The sequence below is a fragment of the Convolutriloba macropyga genome, chromosome 1, assembly GCF_964194025.1.
Source record: "Convolutriloba macropyga chromosome 1, txConMacr16.3, whole genome shotgun sequence".
NCBI classification, from domain to species: Eukaryota; Metazoa; Xenacoelomorpha; order Acoela; family Convolutidae; genus Convolutriloba; species Convolutriloba macropyga.
In genome coordinates, this window is record NC_134468.1 from 46634924 (window position 1) to 46653158 (window position 18235).

At 36.4% G+C, this 18235-nt stretch overlaps 1 protein-coding gene across 1 annotated transcript in view; it reads right to left on the bottom strand.

The window, feature by feature from the left end:
• Positions 1-348: 348 nt before the first annotated feature.
• LOC142342173 (protein-tyrosine sulfotransferase 2-like) overlaps positions 349-18235 on the bottom strand; it is a 60358-nt gene continuing 42471 nt past the window's right edge. The window contains exon 5 of the mRNA XM_075393428.1: positions 349-917. Coding sequence (XP_075249543.1) covers positions 798-917 — 120 coding nt within the window. The 3' untranslated portion in view covers positions 349-797. The remainder of the gene's footprint in view (positions 918-18235) is intronic.

The following is an 18235-nucleotide window of genomic DNA, read 5'->3' on the forward strand; positions in this document are numbered from 1 at the left end:
CACAATGGCTTTTATATTAGCAACAAACTATATTTCAGAAAGAGAGCAACTTAGATCACTAAAATAGGAAAAACTCAAGCGTGAAATGTTACTCAAAGAATGTTCGAACAAAAGCTCAAAACCAGTCAAGCGAAAAATTTGCATTAAAAAGGCACATACGTTTGCAATAACTGCTTCAAAAATCGTTCAAGAGCAATTAATTAGATCATAAACAGTATCTGAAGATTCTGAGAAATTTCAATTAATAGCTGAAATTCAGAAACTGTTGGTTGTTTGAACGGGTAGATCCCGGCTCAACGTTTTCAACTTCGAATGGGCACTAAAAATACCCATATGCTCGGTTTTCGCAAAGCCAAAGCATTAAAAATGTCAGGTTCAGAATTATGCACAGCTCCATGTTTTGCTAATTGAAAATGTCCTAATTAAGGGCGACCAGGGGAAGTATAAAACAACACTGCGAGGATAAAACAATTTGGCATATATTGACTGGCTGTGTGAAGGAGCAACTACTGGTTTGACCAGTTCCAATTACTTTTCATACCATTGATAAAAACAATGTTTTGTCTAATTGACATTTACAAATAATAAGATAAATTGCATTAAATTAGATTAAATTAAGGACACTACTTATTTCGATGACATCATGACTTTCAGAGGAAGAAATGTTTGCTAGAGGAAGATATAGGGAATCGTAAACGAACAAGACGCTCCATTATTCAACATGATTAAATGTGAATCCAACGGGTGACTGAAAATGGATAATAAGACTGTCCACTCTATCTTCTCCCCTCTCTTCTCTACGGCTCCTGGAAGTTGATGCGATTGTGTGGGGCGTTGGCAGCTTTTGCATCCATCTCACTCTGGCCTGGTTGTCCTTTCTGAATCTGGCCATTGACATCTATTCGGAAAGTGTCCACCTAAACAATAATCACTCAGTCTTGGTGGATATACATACGTGGTTATTAGGTCTCGCGAAGCACAGGTCAATACAAAACCGTTGTTCGCATCTATTTAACTCAAAGATTTCCAACATTTCGTTGCTGCTCAATTTTCTGGAAATGACAGCCAGTCTTTTTTTTAACAATCATCGGTGGAAGAAAAACTCTGGATAGAGAAAAATACATTATGCTTGTCTCAGGACCCAATAAAAACATGATCGACAGATTGCCGTAGAGCTGCCTTTGAGGCCACTGATCGACACCAATTAAAACAGTTAAAAAAATTTGACGGCAGCCTAATTTTCTCTAACTGCAAAAAAGTTCTAATTTGGTCCACAGTTTCATTAGATTCGATAAATAGGGTGAATAGAAATGACAATTAGTAGTATACTCCATAGAAACTTCATGCTGTTAGTCTTTCAAAATTGAGCACCAGTTAGTGCCCGGCCTTTATTGCGTTATTACGTTTCTGCTGAATGATTTCTTAATTCTCTTCAGTTGAGACACTAAGCGAGGTCAGTCAACTAAAATGGCGACTGATGTTAAACAAAAACACGAATTTTAAAACAATGCAAGACAAGCCCTGAGCTATAATTCAAATAATTCTGATTGAGTAAGCAATTAAACTAGACTTGAATAAACTAGGAATCGATTGGAAAAACTAAAAAAAAAACAAAAAAATTAAATCATACAGTGAAATTGCCGCACGTCGACAAAAAAATCAAGAAAAATTTGTTCGAACAACGTTTTCTGTCTCCGCTTCAAACCTAGAGTGATAACATTTAACGCCACATATGAACTTGTTTTTTCACTCCACGTCTTGTTTCGCCGTGACTAAAATAATAACTCCAATTTGACTTCAAAAAACATCAAAATGTGTGAACAGATCTTCACAAACCTAACAGAAAGCCTCGGAAATCAACTCGAAATAAAACCTGACTTCGACAAATGCAAGTAATCACTCAAATCGGCTATTTATTCAAATAGACGGCTCAATTCGAAAAAGGAAAAACCCAATAACACGAACAGAATCACATTCTGAAATCGGTTTTTCTTTCCGAAAATCTCCAAACCTCAAGGTAGCAACTCCAAATAAATTGTTCTCAACAGACCTATTGAAGTTGATTCACTTCCATCAATTCGCTAATACTAATAGGCAAACTAAAAAAGGATACACATCAAAATATTCCAAGGAAAAAGTAACTCCCAAGACACAAACATCAATTATAGCCCAAAAACTCCAATAGAAGCCCAATTTCAAAAAATACTGTCGCCTAACAAAAATTCAGTTGTCTCCTCTTAGTAAAATATCCCTTATAATAGGTCCAGCAAACCAATTGCACAAGAAAAAGTTTTCTGAAAAAAAAAAGAAAAAACAAATGTACAATAGCATTCTTCAATTAAACTTAACTTAGTCTATTTTCTGAAACAAAAACAACAAAATTGACTGGCATCAGATGACATCAACTTAACTACCAGAAGGACTAAATGCTGCCACGAAACTCTCCGCGGACTGTAGCAAATTCAAACAATTACAAAAACTTCTACAAAATACTAAAAAGCAGCAAAAATGGCAAAAGGACACCTTATAGTCAAAATTTCATCATAACTAATTGAACTGGTCAAAAATAGTTCAACCTGTGGAGCTATTTGCTAAAATACGCACGCTCAACTTGCTTATGAGAACACTCATTACATTTCAGACGGAAATAAAGCTTTGAATTTTTCACAATGCTTTGAAAATGGGAATGTGCTAATAAAAAAAATGAAATCACTCGCTTCACAAAAGTTCTTCGCATGCTTTTCTCGCTCGCTCTCACCCTCTCTCACTCAAAACAATGTCTGAATAAACACCACTCATACAATTCTCTCTGTTTTTCAATTTTGTTCAGTAGATAGACCTACACTCTTTTTTTCACGTGGGGCATTTGACTTTAATCCTGTGAGACGAGATGTCACTAATGAAAAACAAATACGTCATTATTACTCCTCTTCTAGTTGTTATAAAAGACAGCGCCCTTTGAGAGACTAAAAGCGGCCATTAACAATTGCTACAAATTTCATTTGAGATCAATTATCATTTGACCTTAAAATCACCTTGTTAATCATAAAGTTATTTATTTGAGTCTTATTGCGATAAAACAACTACCTATATGCAAGACAAACGAAAAATTGCATATTGCAAAACAAATAGTTTCGCAAGGGTGAGTATAAACCTTCCAGCATGATTCTTAAGCAGGAACTACAACAGACTGCCATAATCTTAAAAATCCATAATCTTAAAAATCAACCATAATCTTAAAAATCAACAACATTGCCACTGATGACCCGCTTAACGCATAAAAGAACGAAAGCAGAAGAAAAACAACCTGCTATTGCTTTCACGGGAAAATACTCTTCTATCTGCGACCAAATTCGGATAACGACCCTCTGCCCATCGCTTAGCAACCATAGGTCTTATCTTTTACGCTACTGATGCGTATTGCTTTTGTCTATTGCTCTTCTTATATAAGCAAACGTTGGCCAATCGCCTTTTGGCGCGTTTGTTTTTGCTATGCGGCATGTATAATGAGCGCGAAAACATGTGCATATTAGGAGCTTAAATATGCAAAAGAGATGAGAAAAAAAGAACGAGGAAATCAACCATGACAGGCAGCAAAAAAAACGGAAAAAACGAAAGAGAAAAACGGTTGCCAATTTTTCTGACAAGAAAATTATGCGTATTTCTCCACACATACTCGGACTAAAACCCCTGCTCATCACTCAACAGTCATGGGCCTTGTCTCTTACGTTACCGGAGCTTACTGCTTACGGAGACTACTGCCTTTTCTATATGAGCAAAAACTTGGTCAGTGGCTATTTCGCTCTGACTTTGCTTTGCGGCCCGCTTTATGAGCGCAAAATTATGTGCAAATTAGAAGCTCAAAAAGGGCGGTCTAGCACCTCTCAAAACCACATTACAATAGACTGCAGCTTTCAGGACTGTTTAGGCATAAGAAGATAGGAGCGCTGTTATTTATTGTGTTCAAATGCGCCTTCCCTTTAATATAATAGGGAGATTGAAGGAAAGTAAACTACAAAGAAAGCTAAAAAAGACCCACAGGAAATGATGAGAGAGCACAATTTACCATTTTCGGGCCACAAATAACGGAGAAAATTTTGTCACGATCTCGTGACCCTTACTTAACAGCCGTAGGTGTCATGTCATGCCTTACGCTTCTGACGCGTACTATTTTTATCTATTGTCCTCTCTATATCAACAAAGTCATGGTCAAAGCTTTCGTTGACACGTTTCTTTTTGCTATGAGGCGTAGTTAACGAGCGCAAAGACATGCGCAGATTAGGAGCTTAAAAATGGCATAGCGCGCCTCAAAACGCATGAATAACGCAAGAACGCATGTTTAAGGACCACTAAAGAATGCGAAGATAGCAGTGTTGCTATCCACTGCATTCAGGTGCGACTTATTTTGAATAACATAGATAGAAAAAAATTAACCAAGACAAAGAAATATCTGAATGCTTTTTGAATCGCTTGATTTTTCCAAGCGGCATGCTTTATAAGCGCAAAAACATGCGCAAATTAGGAGCTTAAATATGGCGCCTCAGAACGCATGAATTACGCAAGGGGCAAGCGACGGCGAAAGAAAGAAAAGAAAAACGGAAATGCGCGAAATAAGAGAACCAAAAAAACGAAAAAGACATGCTTTTGCAATTTTCCAGCCCTGGAAGTGATGCATGTTTTTCCACACCTACTCGGACTCGAAAAGCTGCCTCTCACTTCACAGCCGTTGGTCTCATCGCTTACGCTACCAATGCCTATTGCTTACGTCTATTGTCTTTTCTGTGTCATAAAAGTTTTCGTCAGTGGCTATATGAATCGCTTCAATTTGCCACGCGGCATGCTTTATGAGCACAAAAATACGCAAATTAGGAGCTTAGATATGGCGGTATGGCACGCCCCAAAACACATGAATTACGCAATAATGCATATTTAAAGACCGTTAAAACAAGCGAACATAGCGGGCTGTTAACCATTGCGATAAGATGCGAGTTACATTTGATGGAATGGGTAGATAGAAAAAAATTTGAACAAAGATAAGAAAGATTTAAAGAGAAAGATAGCAATGTTGCTATGCACTGCATTCAGGTGCGACTTATTTTGAATAACATAGATAGAAAAAAATTAACCAAGACAAAGAAATAAAGAGAAAAAAGCGGAAGCGAAGAAGGATCGACAGAAGTGGATAAAATTAGCAATTTTCTGCCCCGAATACAATAACCGTTTTTGGAACTAACTTGGCTGCGAACTCAAGCCTCTCACTTAACATCCATAGGTCTTATCCCTTACGCAATGCGTATTGAATGTCTACTGCTCTTTCTATATAAGTAATATTTTGATCAATGGCTGTTTGGCTCGTTTGTTTTTGCTATGCCGCATGCGTAGAGACCACTAAACATGGACAGATTAGGAGCTTAAATAAGGTAGGAAAAACATTATCATAAAAGAAGAAAGAAAGAAAAGTAAAAACGAAAATGAGCGAAATAAAAGAAACGAAAAAACACGAAAAGGACAAATAATTTTGCAGTTTTACAGCCCTGAAAGAAATGCATAATTTTCCACCCCTTCTCGGACTCGAACCACTGTCTCACACAACGGCCATTGGCCGTAGCCCCTATGCTCACCATGCCTATTGCTTACGACTATTGCCTTCCCTATATCAGCAAATTTTTGGTGAGCGATTATTTGAATCGCTTGATTTTTCCAAGCGGCATGCTTTATAAGCGCAAAAACATGCGCAAATTAGGAGCTTAAATATGGCGCCACAGAACGCATGAATTACGCAAGGGGCAAGCGACGGGGAATGAAAGAAAAGAAAAACGGAAATGCGCGAAGGGAACCAAAAAAAAAACGAAAAAGACATACTTTTGCAATTTTCCAGCCCTGGAAGTGATGCATGTTTTTCCACACCTACTCGGACTCGAACAGCTGCCTCTCGCTTCACAGCCGTTGGTCTCATCGCTTACGCTACCAATGCCTATTGCTTAGGTCTATTGTCTTTTCTGTGTCATAAAATTTTTGGTCAGTGGCTATATGAATCGCTTCATTTTGCCACGCGTCATGCTTTATGAGCACAAAAATACGCAAATTAGGAGCTTAGATATGGCACGCCCCAGAACACATGAATTATGCAATAATGCATATTTAAAGACCGTTAAAACAAGTGAACATAAAGGGCTGTTAACCATTGCGCTAAGATGCGAGTTACATTTGATAGAATGGGTAGATAGAAAAAAATTTGAACAAAGATAAGAAAGATTTAAAGAGAAAGACAGCAGTTTTGCTATGCACTGCATTCAGGTGCGACTTATTTTGAATAACATAGATAGAAAAAAATTAACCAAGACAAAGAAATAAAGAGAAAAAAGCGGAAGCGAAGAAAGATCGACAGAAGTGGATGAAAAAAATTAGCAATTTTCTGCCCCGAATACAATAACCGTTTTTGGAACTAACTTGGGTGCGAACTCAAGTCTCTCACTTAACATCCATAGGTTTTATCCCTTACGCAATGCGTAATGAATGTCTACTGCTCTTTCTATATAAGTAATATTTTGATCAATGGCTGTTTGGCTCGTTTGTTTTTGCTATGCCGCATGCGTAGAGAGCGCTAAACATGGACAGATTAGGAGCTTAAATAAAGTAGGAAAAACATTATCATGAAAGAAGAAGGAAAGAAAAGTAAAAACGAAAATGAGCAAAATAAAAGAAACGAAAAAACCGCAAAAGACAAATAATTTTACAGTTTTACAGCCCTGAAAGAAATGCATAATTTTCCACCCTTTCTCGGACTCGAACCACTGTCTCACACAACGGCCATTGGCCGTATCCCCTATGCTCACCATGCCTATTGCTTACGACTATTGCCTTCCCTATATCAGCAAATTTTTGGTGAGCGATTATTTGAATCGCTTGATTTTTCCAAGCGGCATGCTTTATAAGCGCAAAAACATGCGCAAATTAGGAGCTTAAATATGGCGCCTCAGAACGCGTGAATTAGGCAAGGGGCAAGCGACGGGGAATGAAAGAAAAGAAAAACGGAAATGCGCGAAATAAGGGAACCAAAAAAAACGAAAAAGACATACTTTTGCAATTTTCCAGCCCTGGAAGTGATGCATGTTTTTCCACACCTACTCGGACTCGAACAGCTGCCTCTCGCTTCACAGCCGTTGGTCTCATCGCTTACGCTACCAATTCCTATTGCTTACGTCTATTGTCTTTTCTGTGTCATAAAATTTTTGGTCAGTGGCTATATGAATCGCTTCATTTTGCCACGCGGCATGCTTTATGAGCACAAAAACACGCAAATTAGGAGCTTAGATATGGCACGCCCCAGAACACATGAATTATGCAATAATGCATATTTAAAGACCGTTAAAACAAGTGAACATAGAGGGCTGTTAACCATTGCGCCAAGTTGCGAGTTACATTTGATAGAATGGGTAGATAGAAAAAAATTTAAATACAGAAAGATTTGAATGTCTACTGCTCTTTCTATATAAGTAATATTTTGATCAATGGCTGTTTGGCTCGTTTGTTTTTGCTAGGCCGCACGCTTAGAGAGCGCTAAATATGGACAGATTAGGAGCTTAAATAAGGTAGGAAAAACATTATCATGAAAGAAGAAAGAAAAGTAAAAACGGAAATGCGCGAAATAAAGGAAACGAAAAAACACGAAAAAGACTAATAATTTTGCCAATTTCCAGCCCTCTAAGAAATTCATGTTTTCCACTCCTAATCGGACTCGAACCGTTGCCTCTCGCCTACAGCCTCACGCCCGTTGGTCTTTCGCTTACGCTACCGATGCCTATTGCTTACGTCTATTGCCCTTTCTCAAATTTTTGGTCAGTGGCTATTTGAATCGCTTCATTTTTGTATACGGCATGCTTTAAGAGCGCGCAAAAACACGCGCAAATTAGGAGCTCTGATATGGCGGTATGGCACGCCTCAGAACGTATGAATTACGCAAATATGCATATTTAAGGATCGTTAAAACATGAAGATAGGCGCGCTGTTAACCATTGCGCTCAGGTTCGACTTACATTTAATAGAATAGAAGATTCTAAAACAATATTTGATTCAGCTTCTGAACTGAAGGCTATTAAGCTTAATCATAATGCCAGATAGAAATCATTTCAACAAGCTCTGCCAAACAAATGCACTACACCTTAATGATCGTGTTTAATCGGAAATCCTGTTTCTTTTGACTTTGCTCTTTTGACCATGAACGTACTAACAAAATTGCGTAACTCACTGAGTGTGTAAGAAATTAGAATTAAATTAGCCGGGAGTCTGACTGTGGCTATTAATAACCATGCTTTATCTCAAAATTGATTGATTGTCGTCCAAAGGAGAACTGTGCATAGGAAACCAATGTTATTTATTATCATGCTACACGTAAATGCAGAAATGCTACCCTCGTTTAAATTTCTGAAAACAATATGAATGCATGGGAAAACAAAGAAAGCAAATAGCTGTTGCAGTCCCGAACTTTGCTTCAGTTAAAGGTCGACTGGTCGTCAGAAGACCCAGAAATAAAAAAAAGGCCATTAGATGGTCATAAAATAGCTGCGTATGCTTCGTTTTATAAATGCAATGAAAAGCAATACCTAATGGTACTAGAAAAGCTTTCATTTAAGGCAAAAAGTCCGACACCTAACCAAAAAGAAATGTCAAAAAGCTTCCTCAAAAAATTTCAATTACTGAGTACTCCACAGCTAACAGACACAATTAATTAAGTCATTTCAGACTGAAGATAATCATTCGTTACCGATAAACTATTGAAGGCAATAAAAACAATCTACGACAAGCCATGACCTACAATTCAAAGAATCAAACAAAATAAAAAACTCCATCAGCCTCCTGAGAGAAACAACTATTCATTGTAAAGAAATCGAAAAAAACACTATCAAAAACGTAATTTGTAGAAAACTGAGTAGACTGAAAGAACACAAGACAATTGACAAAAATTAGCAAAGGTTTTTTATTAATATCTCTGAAAATGTGCCTGAAACTGTGGCTGTCAATGAAACACGCAACTAAAACGGATATTTGAAACAGCTATCACACTATCCATCGCTAGAAAGCATAAACGAAATTCTATTGTTGTGCCGAACTTGATGTGCATAATTTTTGTGATTAACTTATTAAATAGTTCCAGAGAAGCTAATGACTGCTGAAACATCACTGAAAGGTGGAAACCAGGATATCTTTCAGACACAGACCAGCCTGGATAATCTGCCTGATCAGAGACACAAAGATTCTGAGCCAACTCCCCTGAAGCAACAGGGAGCGAAGCGTCCAGCGCTGGAACCGAGTCCTCTAATTGAAAATGAATATTCTGAAAATATCAGAAGAACAATTGAAGACGCTGTCAGAAATGCCATGAAAATTGCAGTTGCTCAGATTGTAACAACGATTAAAGCAAAAATTCAAGAGTTTATTCAAATAACAGCTAATTCGGCAAAGACAAGTTTGGGAGATGACGTCATGAAATCACTGCAAAGTGCAACTGAGTTTGTGCTTAATAAATCCGAAGCTATTTTAGTTTGCAATGCCGAATTACTCGAAACATACAAAAGGAAGGATAATGTGAAGATCTATGGAGTGATTGAATTGGGGGCTCGGTCAAGATGAGGAAGGTTCAGAAACTATTCGAAAGTTCTCGGTATTGCGGAAATGATCGGTGCTCATGTAAAAGAAAACAATATATCGATTGCTAATCGTCTGCCTTCCAGGGTTCAAACCAAACCAATTATAGTTAAGTTTGCGAGAAAACTTGCTAACGTAAACCTGATGCGAAAGAAACGGACTAAATGGTATACAGGATGCGTGAAATGTTAGAATCACTGAATATGTCAGCAAAGCAAGAGCATATGTTATGGGAATGCTACGCGCGAAGGATAGAATAACACGCGCTTGGCCTACAGAAGGCGCCAAATGTTATAAAAAAGCGAATGACGATGTGTTATGAAAAATTCAATTTACATGGTGGTGCTGAGTCCTGACTACAGCGTTAATGATGTCTTGTACTGTTTTCGGAAAAAAAGTCTACTTCATCAGAATATCCCGCTTGTTATTATAAAAGCAAAAACTATAAGATTAATTTTATGCATTTAAAAATAAGGTCACCTAAACCTCAACTTGAACAATTGGAAGCACTAATACTTGGTCTTGAGTCTCCCCGAGATATTATATGCATAAGTGAAACATGGTTGCATGATAATGATAACTGCGCAGGCTATCTAATAAGTGACTATAATCAGTTCTGCATGGAAAATAGACAGAACGCTAAAGTTGTTGGAGTTATGATACAAAAAAGGAAACATAAATGATGTTCAAAATATGCGTAAATAATAAACCAAAAACAAACAAGAGAAAAATTTTGGAACAACTTGAGAGTTTTCTGGAAAATGTCACAAGCTCTTCGAATCCTTTCATTTTAGGTGGTGATTTTAACAACAACTCTTTGGAAAACAATCTGCTGATTAAAAATAAACGCAGTTTCATCAAATAATGTTGAACTAGAATCGAAAATTGCCACACGCGTAAGAAACCAATCTTCAGGCACCTATATTGTCCACTTTTTATACCAAAACATTTCGAGCCCCGGATAAAGGTTCGTGATCTGAAAAAAATATCGGATCATTTTCCAATTTTATTAGAGTGGAAATTAAATTGCAAAAAATCAAAAAAAATATTCAGCTTTCAGAGATAAATCTTTTCTTAACCTGCGCAAGTACATAAATTTTTAACTACCTTGAAAACATCTCTTTATGAAAACTTTGACCAAATGGTGGGCTGCAAGGATGTCAACGCTTCTTTCATGCATTTTAATAAATTTCAACGAAACCTAAATTATTTTTCTCCGATCAAGAATGTCACTGAAAACTCCCAATTTACAAAAACTAAATGGTTTGTGAAACAATGAACGAAATTGAAGGTTAAACAAAACAAGGCTCACAGGGAATGGAAGCGTGATCAGGATACCAACGAGAAGCGTGCCTTGTTCCTAAAGAGCCGTAAATCTTTTGAAGACCAAGTTAAAAATCAAAGAAGCACTTCTATTGGAATAAGTTTGAATCATGTATGGGAGACTCAAGACAAACTTATTAACGTCTCAATGAGATTAGTGGAACACGTAAAAAAATATAGAGATACAACTTCTGTTAAACTGCCCTCACTCAAGTACTGACCAAAATACTGAAAAAAGCTGCACATTGCATCGTTTTACCGGCAATGTCAAATTATTTAATGAGTCTTTTCCGTCAGTAAATGTTGAAGTTTTGCCTGATACAGCCACACCAATCTACCTTTTTAGTGTTACTGAGACAGAGGTTAGAGAAATAATTGATAATTTGCCTCTTAAATCATTTAGTGGAGATGTCTTAGTATTATTAGTATTATTAAAGCAATTTAATAATACTATTATTAAGCAATAGTATCATTAAAGCTTCGAGAGATGCTAACGTGACGACTTTGTCTCATAATTAATTATTCGTTCATTTGTGTAATGCATTTTTCCCGAGCGACTAAAGAGGGCAAAAGTTATTCCACTTCATAGAGGGATCAGAGATTGATGTTAATAACTATCGACCTATCTCACTTTCAACTGTGTGGAGTAACATATTTGAGCGAGTGATGTACAATCGAATGTCGAATTATCTTGAACATTTCTCGCTTTTATACATAAATCAGTTCAGGTTTCCGGTCTAAGCTTAGTACAATTGATGTGTTGGTAGAACAGACCGAGAAAATAAGGACTTTGAGTTAGACAACGACCAGTTTTCTCCTTGATTTAAAAAAAGGTTGACACATTAAACATTTGACATTTTATTAGACAAATTAGAGAGGTATGGTTCCAGAGCAAATTGCTTTATATGGTTGAAATCGTGTGGAAGCAAGTAGTTCTTCTGACTGGAAAAAGATAATTTAGGGTGTCTCGCATGGCTCCATACTAGGTCCTCTGCTATTCCTAATTTCTATAAACGATTTGCCTTGAGTATGTAGCACCTTGGACGTTCTTCTTTTCGCTGATAATACAAATCTCACGTCTTCTAATTCCGCAGTCATTAATGTCCGAAAAGATCTGGTTGCCATCAAAACTTGGCTTAAAACTAGTAAACTTAACCTTAATATGAAGAAAACAGCAATGATGATTATAGGAAAACGTGCTTCCAATTGTAACTTCAAGTAAAACCTGTGTGCAAGTATCTCGGCATCCTCATTGATAACAAACTTTCATATCAAGCGCAAGCTGATTCTGCTAAATTGAAACTCGGAAGACAGTGCGGTATAATATCTAAGTTACGACACTATGTACCACGAAGCCAGCTCCGTAGGTATTTTTTTAGAAATATAAAACATATTATTCAGTATGGGCTTCTCGTGTACGATTGTTGCAGCTATCCTTCTCTAAAACCAATTTTTATTTCACAGAAAAATTCTTGAAATTTATTTTTCGTAAAAAGCGGGATAGTTTTTGGGACATAATTAAAGACAATCGAGTATTGTCTGTACTTCAGTTACACATTTATGAATTGCTCAAGTTTGTTTCATGATCAGTTATCAGAGCGCAAAAACAAGATTATCTAAATGAGATGTTTCGTTTTCAAGGATACGAGAGACCCGTCAGCAGAAAACATGTTGTTTTTGAACCACTTGCCAGACGCAAAATTGAACGCAATTCCATCAAGTATCGTGCAGCTAGACTTCTTACCATCCTGAGCAGAAATAATATCATCCCTAAAAATATTACATATTTCAATTTTGTGCCAGTTAAAGAGGTTTTACCATAGCGTTAGGTCTTTGTATATACTGCAAAAAGAATGTTTAGTTAAGCACATACTTTGATTTTGATTCTACTATCGTTTTTTTTCTTTATTTGGCCTGTGTCCATTGAAGTTTTTCTTAGTAAGTTGGAGCAGCAATAAAGTTTTTCTTCTGATTTCGAGGACAGCTATTCACCTATGCTTCTTTAAAAAAACACTTATTAACTTAATTAACCTCAAAGTATGTTTTTCTGGTGCCCTCTGTTGAGTCTGTAGCTCGGTTGGACAGTTATGTATCCTTTAGCCTCCAACGGTCGCTTGCCGTTGCTGTGGGGCTAATTAGATGCATGCTGCCGTCAGTAGCCGCCGAGAGCGTTACCAGAATTTTCTTAATTGGAACTTATAAAAAGTGCCAGAATGTTCCAATTTTCTGCTCCGATGCTCCGAACTAATTTTTCTGAATCTTTTGAGCTAGTACTCATATAAGGTTAATCCCATTGTCTTGAACGTCTAGTTAACTAACAGCCATGCATCTTAGTGCCACAATCCTTTGCTTTAAAAGCGTTATTGTGTTTTTACAGTTCAGCTGCAAGCATTTCATCTCAATTCTGTATTTCGGGTAAATTGTGTTTCTTTCAAATATTACGTTGAAATATGCAATTAACAAACAAGTCAGGCGTAGTGAGGGCCGTAGAGCCCCGTTGCCTGTCCTTTCCGAGTATCAATTGTATTTTTTTCCTGTTTTACTGTCAGTGTGTTTTATAAGAAGGATAAATAAATTCTTCTTCTATTAAACAAACAATTTCGATAATAAAAAACAAAGTAACAAATACGGACAGCAATAAAAATTTCAATCAATTGAATTGAAAAAATCTTGTCCAATAAAATGCTAACACCACACACTATTCAAGTTTACATAAAAAGAAATTTTTTTCAAACAAATTAGATAACAGAGTTCAGACACTTAAAAATTTTTAAACTGAGCTGTTAACACGACATTAAAAGATGAAAGGCCACGAAATCAGCAGTTTGATGAATGTTTGCTACCCTTTGACAGCTCAAAATAATTTTTCGGAATACTGAAAAGCTAAGGTGTAAACAAACCAAACTTATGAACTTTCTTTTCGGTAACGGCGAAGCTTTGGATTTATTACTCTTAAGCTTATGAGGAAAGAAAAGCAATCGACTGTAGAAAATAGCTGCACAATAGACTTTTATGCCGTAGAATTGAGATAAAGAGGTTTAAAAAATAAATTAAGTCATTAAAGGCATTCATTACGAAGGAAAATCGTTTCCTTCGTTGAATCTTAAAATTATTTAAATTAAAGGCAAGTCTCGAAGCGCTAAAATCATTTTGCTGAGTACGGTTAATAGCCTTTGACTCAAATCTAATCACCTGAATGACTTTGGCTTGAGAGTGTGAGAAAAGGCATCACAGGCGCAAACGTCACTAAAGAGAACATAGCCAGTAGCTTGCCGAAACAGCTGCTAAATCTACGAGGAAAGTAATTTGATAATGGAAAACAATTCCCCACAAGATTTTTGAACGTATTCCAGCGCTAAAATATTATACGATCTTAGGCGCTGTGATACGATCAATAATCTTGACAGGAATTGTTATCCATTTCAACACTTTTCTCTGTCAATATATACGATCAAGTACAGTGAGAAATTTTCCAGTTCTTATCAATATTGAATATTGCAATAAAAAATGGTATAAATAAAATCTTTAACACGTTAAAATCTACAACAGCCAACAAAATTTTACAGCTTCTGAAAAATTCTCTAGCCATGCAAAATGATCTCCATCTTACTTTGTTAACCACTCTTTTCAGCTTCTCATTCTCGTCACCTTAATTCACGCTTATAAGAAGAGTAACAGTTAGAAGATTAATTTTGCCATCTCTTCTTTTCTATACTGTATTTGTATTTTCTTTTGTATTCTGACAGCGGTTTTTCGTACAAAGATCAAGGTTTATACTGTGCTTGCCACAGTGTCATGTAATAATCTCATTTTTCTCGTAATGTTTTTAACCGTTAAGAACAGGGCATATAGAGAAATCAAGAAGAGAGAAGTAAAAGGTCATGTAATCTTGTTAAAAAACATCAACTGTTACAGTATATTTTACATCCCAAAATGAATTAAAAAATCAGCTGCGAAAAATACAGAAAATTAGAAAATAGAAAACGGTAGTTAAAATATTATGGAAAGGGTAACCCCAGGAAATTACACAAGAATATATTTCTAATCTTAATGCTCAGGGCTGTGCTGTTTTTCGGCTTCATACCTACTTCCCAATAAACCCAAAAAATTACCGAAAACTAGCCGCAATTGATTCCCATACTATACGCCAATCGGGATTGAAAAAAGCACAAACTCTGAGCTGACCAGCGCATCAATGGAACAATATGAGCTAATTAGACGAACAGAGAGAATTTGAGAGAAAATAGCATAAATTGAACATCAATTTGAGATCAGCGTCTTTAATACATCTTCAATCAAAAATTAACGAGGGCAAGATAGAACAATTGGGGTCTCGCAAAAAAAATGGAAAGATACTACAAAATAGGAAAGATACCGCATATTCGCAAGGGATGTCAACGTCTTGAGACAAAAACCGCATTGCTTAAATCTACATAACAACGCAATCACAAGCTCAAAAATTCTATGGACCACTTGACCTCAGAAAAAACGAAAACAACAAACTCAAAAACCTTGGAATTTCTTTTTATATACGTCTTCCGAAAAAAATTCTTCAAAATCAGCAGAAAACCCACACAGGCGATATAAACACAGGCAAGAACAAACGAGACAAAAATGCTTATTTCCACAAAACCAAATTTGTGCCGCAAAAAATTACGCATTAACCCATACAGGGTTTCGAAAATTTTATTGACGACTAAAGGTAAAAACTGGCATGAAAAAAGTTTAAAAACTTCACTTGAAAAAAATGTCGCCTCGAAATTTAGGCCTTTGCAGCAACTTCACATCACTTAGCATTTGATAGACTCCTAAATGCAGCCTGGGGCCTAGAGACAAACTTAATGCCGAACGCGACTGGGTTAAAAATTTAAATCGAGTATTAAAAGCTCAAAGTCATCGATTATTATGTTAACACGTCTTATAGAAAACATAGCAGGCCAAAAACTGAAACTATCTAAAAAATTATCTAACTATCTAAAAGGCCAAAAACCGCAAACTTCCTGGCCTAACCAGCTTAACATTAGTCGCTAAAAAAACAAGTTCTTGACCGAAAAACTTCCACCTGACCACCGTACCAGCTGAACATTACGAGCCAAACAGGCAGAAAAGTTCACAAAACATCTTTTAATGTGTAGTTTTCAGGTCAGCGTCTTGAATACCAATGTTTTTGACCAAACAAAAAAGCAAGAACAAAACTTGGCGTCTAAAGAATTTATTTGAAATATAAGAGGCCAGGAGAGACAGGCAAAACAAGAAATATTATGAAAACTGAAGCTCAAAAAAAACAAAGAAGATTCGCAAGAACTGTTAGCTATCAATGTCTTTAAAACAAAAGCTATTGCTTAAACCTACAAACGCAGCCAGCACTAAGTTCAAAAAACAATTTTACTGATGAATTGAGCTCAGAAAGTATGTAAAATTTTTAAAATCTGAACTAATCCGTGCGCATTGGTTATTTGTTCACAATTATGTCCAAAGCCCTAAAATGATTTATGCACCGCACAGTCGAAAAGTGGCAATATGCTCAAAAAAATTCAGAAGAACTTAAAAATGCGAACCCACTCAAACTTTTACTCACTACAGTCTAAGTTTGCATTATCGATAAGTATATCACAAAAAAAAGAAAAAAGTCCAGATTGCAAAACACCTCATTCAACTGTCGCCAAGGAATATTGTAGCTATTCAACAAAAAAGGGGAAACCTGAAACAATTTCATGCTCAAACATCAAACCAAAAAATTCGCTAGCGCTATAACAGATTTTGAGTAAAGAAACGAAACGCCCACCAAATTAGTACAGTTGCATAACATCTTGAGTGACATAAATATGGATCAATAGAACTCAAAAGTCAAGGGCCAAAAAAGTCTTACGAAAAGTTTTTAAAGAAACTTTTTAGTGCAATGTCAAATATTGACACGAAAAGGCGAACTCTAACAGCACTTAACAGTGCATATATTGACGGAGGAAAAAAGATCTGAAATAGAAAAACTTCCTTACAAGGATATTGAAATTGTGACAGCGCCTAAGATTATATAATAAATGACAAAACAAATAATTGAATGCGACAAAAAATTAAATATGAAATCATAAAAAAATTCCTACAAGACTGCACCGGCCAGAACGCTAGCTAGAGGCAGGTTGGTGGCCAACCATATTACAAATTTACTAGGAATCAATATTAAGCACAGAAGAAATGAGTACAAGCACGTCATATTTGAAAGTTTTAAAAACACATGGACAGAACAACCACCATAATTTGATCTGCAGTCAACGGTAACCCCAAACTCAGGGGAGACACCTCGCACTTTCAATGAGAATGAGTATTCGAACAGTTCCCTACTGATGAGTGACCTTCGAATGCTTATTTAAGTCGCTACAACAGTACTTAGGTCCACACCCTGAGCACAAGATATCTCACACAAGCATGAAGCCTTCCAGTTCTGCAGTTTTAAACAAGGAGATTGATTTTGGGCATTTCAACTCACCTTTTCAAAATTTACACCTTTTTTAGAATACAAAATTTACCAGCTCTAATATTCCAATTAATGTACAATAAAGAAACTGTCCCTGAATTCATGCCAACAATTCGTGGAAACTTCACAAGCACGAGTTTCGGAGATCGATACTACGGCTTCCTTGAGTACATTGAACCAGTGACGGGTCCTAACTTCAATTGAAAGTCGTTTAGCTTTGAAATTGAACATCGGCAAAGAATTGACACAGCAAGACTTGGACCTTGTTTGTTAATACCCCCATTGGTACCCAAGTCTTGCTCTTTATAAACAATTCGATTAAACAACTCAACGATATTACAAAGATGAAATTTTCAACAGTTTAAGCTTCCCCGATATTGTCGCAATAAAGTTGTCCGAAAACCATTCTGAAAAGTCGCTTTTAGATATGAAAACCAGAAAGATTGCCATTATTCACGCAACCATGAAACATTTCATTTTGGGTTTAAGATGGGTTGGGTGTCCGCTTTATGGAGCTTCAGAAGCTGATTGTTGTTCATCTCATCCCTTAGCTTGTAGGATATTCCGCAGAAACGGTATATTTTTTTACGTTCATAATCAATAAAACTGGGGGACGACAACTTGTCTTATCTGATTCTCAGGTATTTACATGAGGCCAGTTTTCAGTTTTTAACAAGTTTACTGAAGTACAAAAGACGTCACTGTTGAATATCCGTACTTTGGATACTGTTGCATCAATTGATGTCCTATTGTAGCTCATCCAATTATCAACATCAGATTTTTTCTGAAACTCTT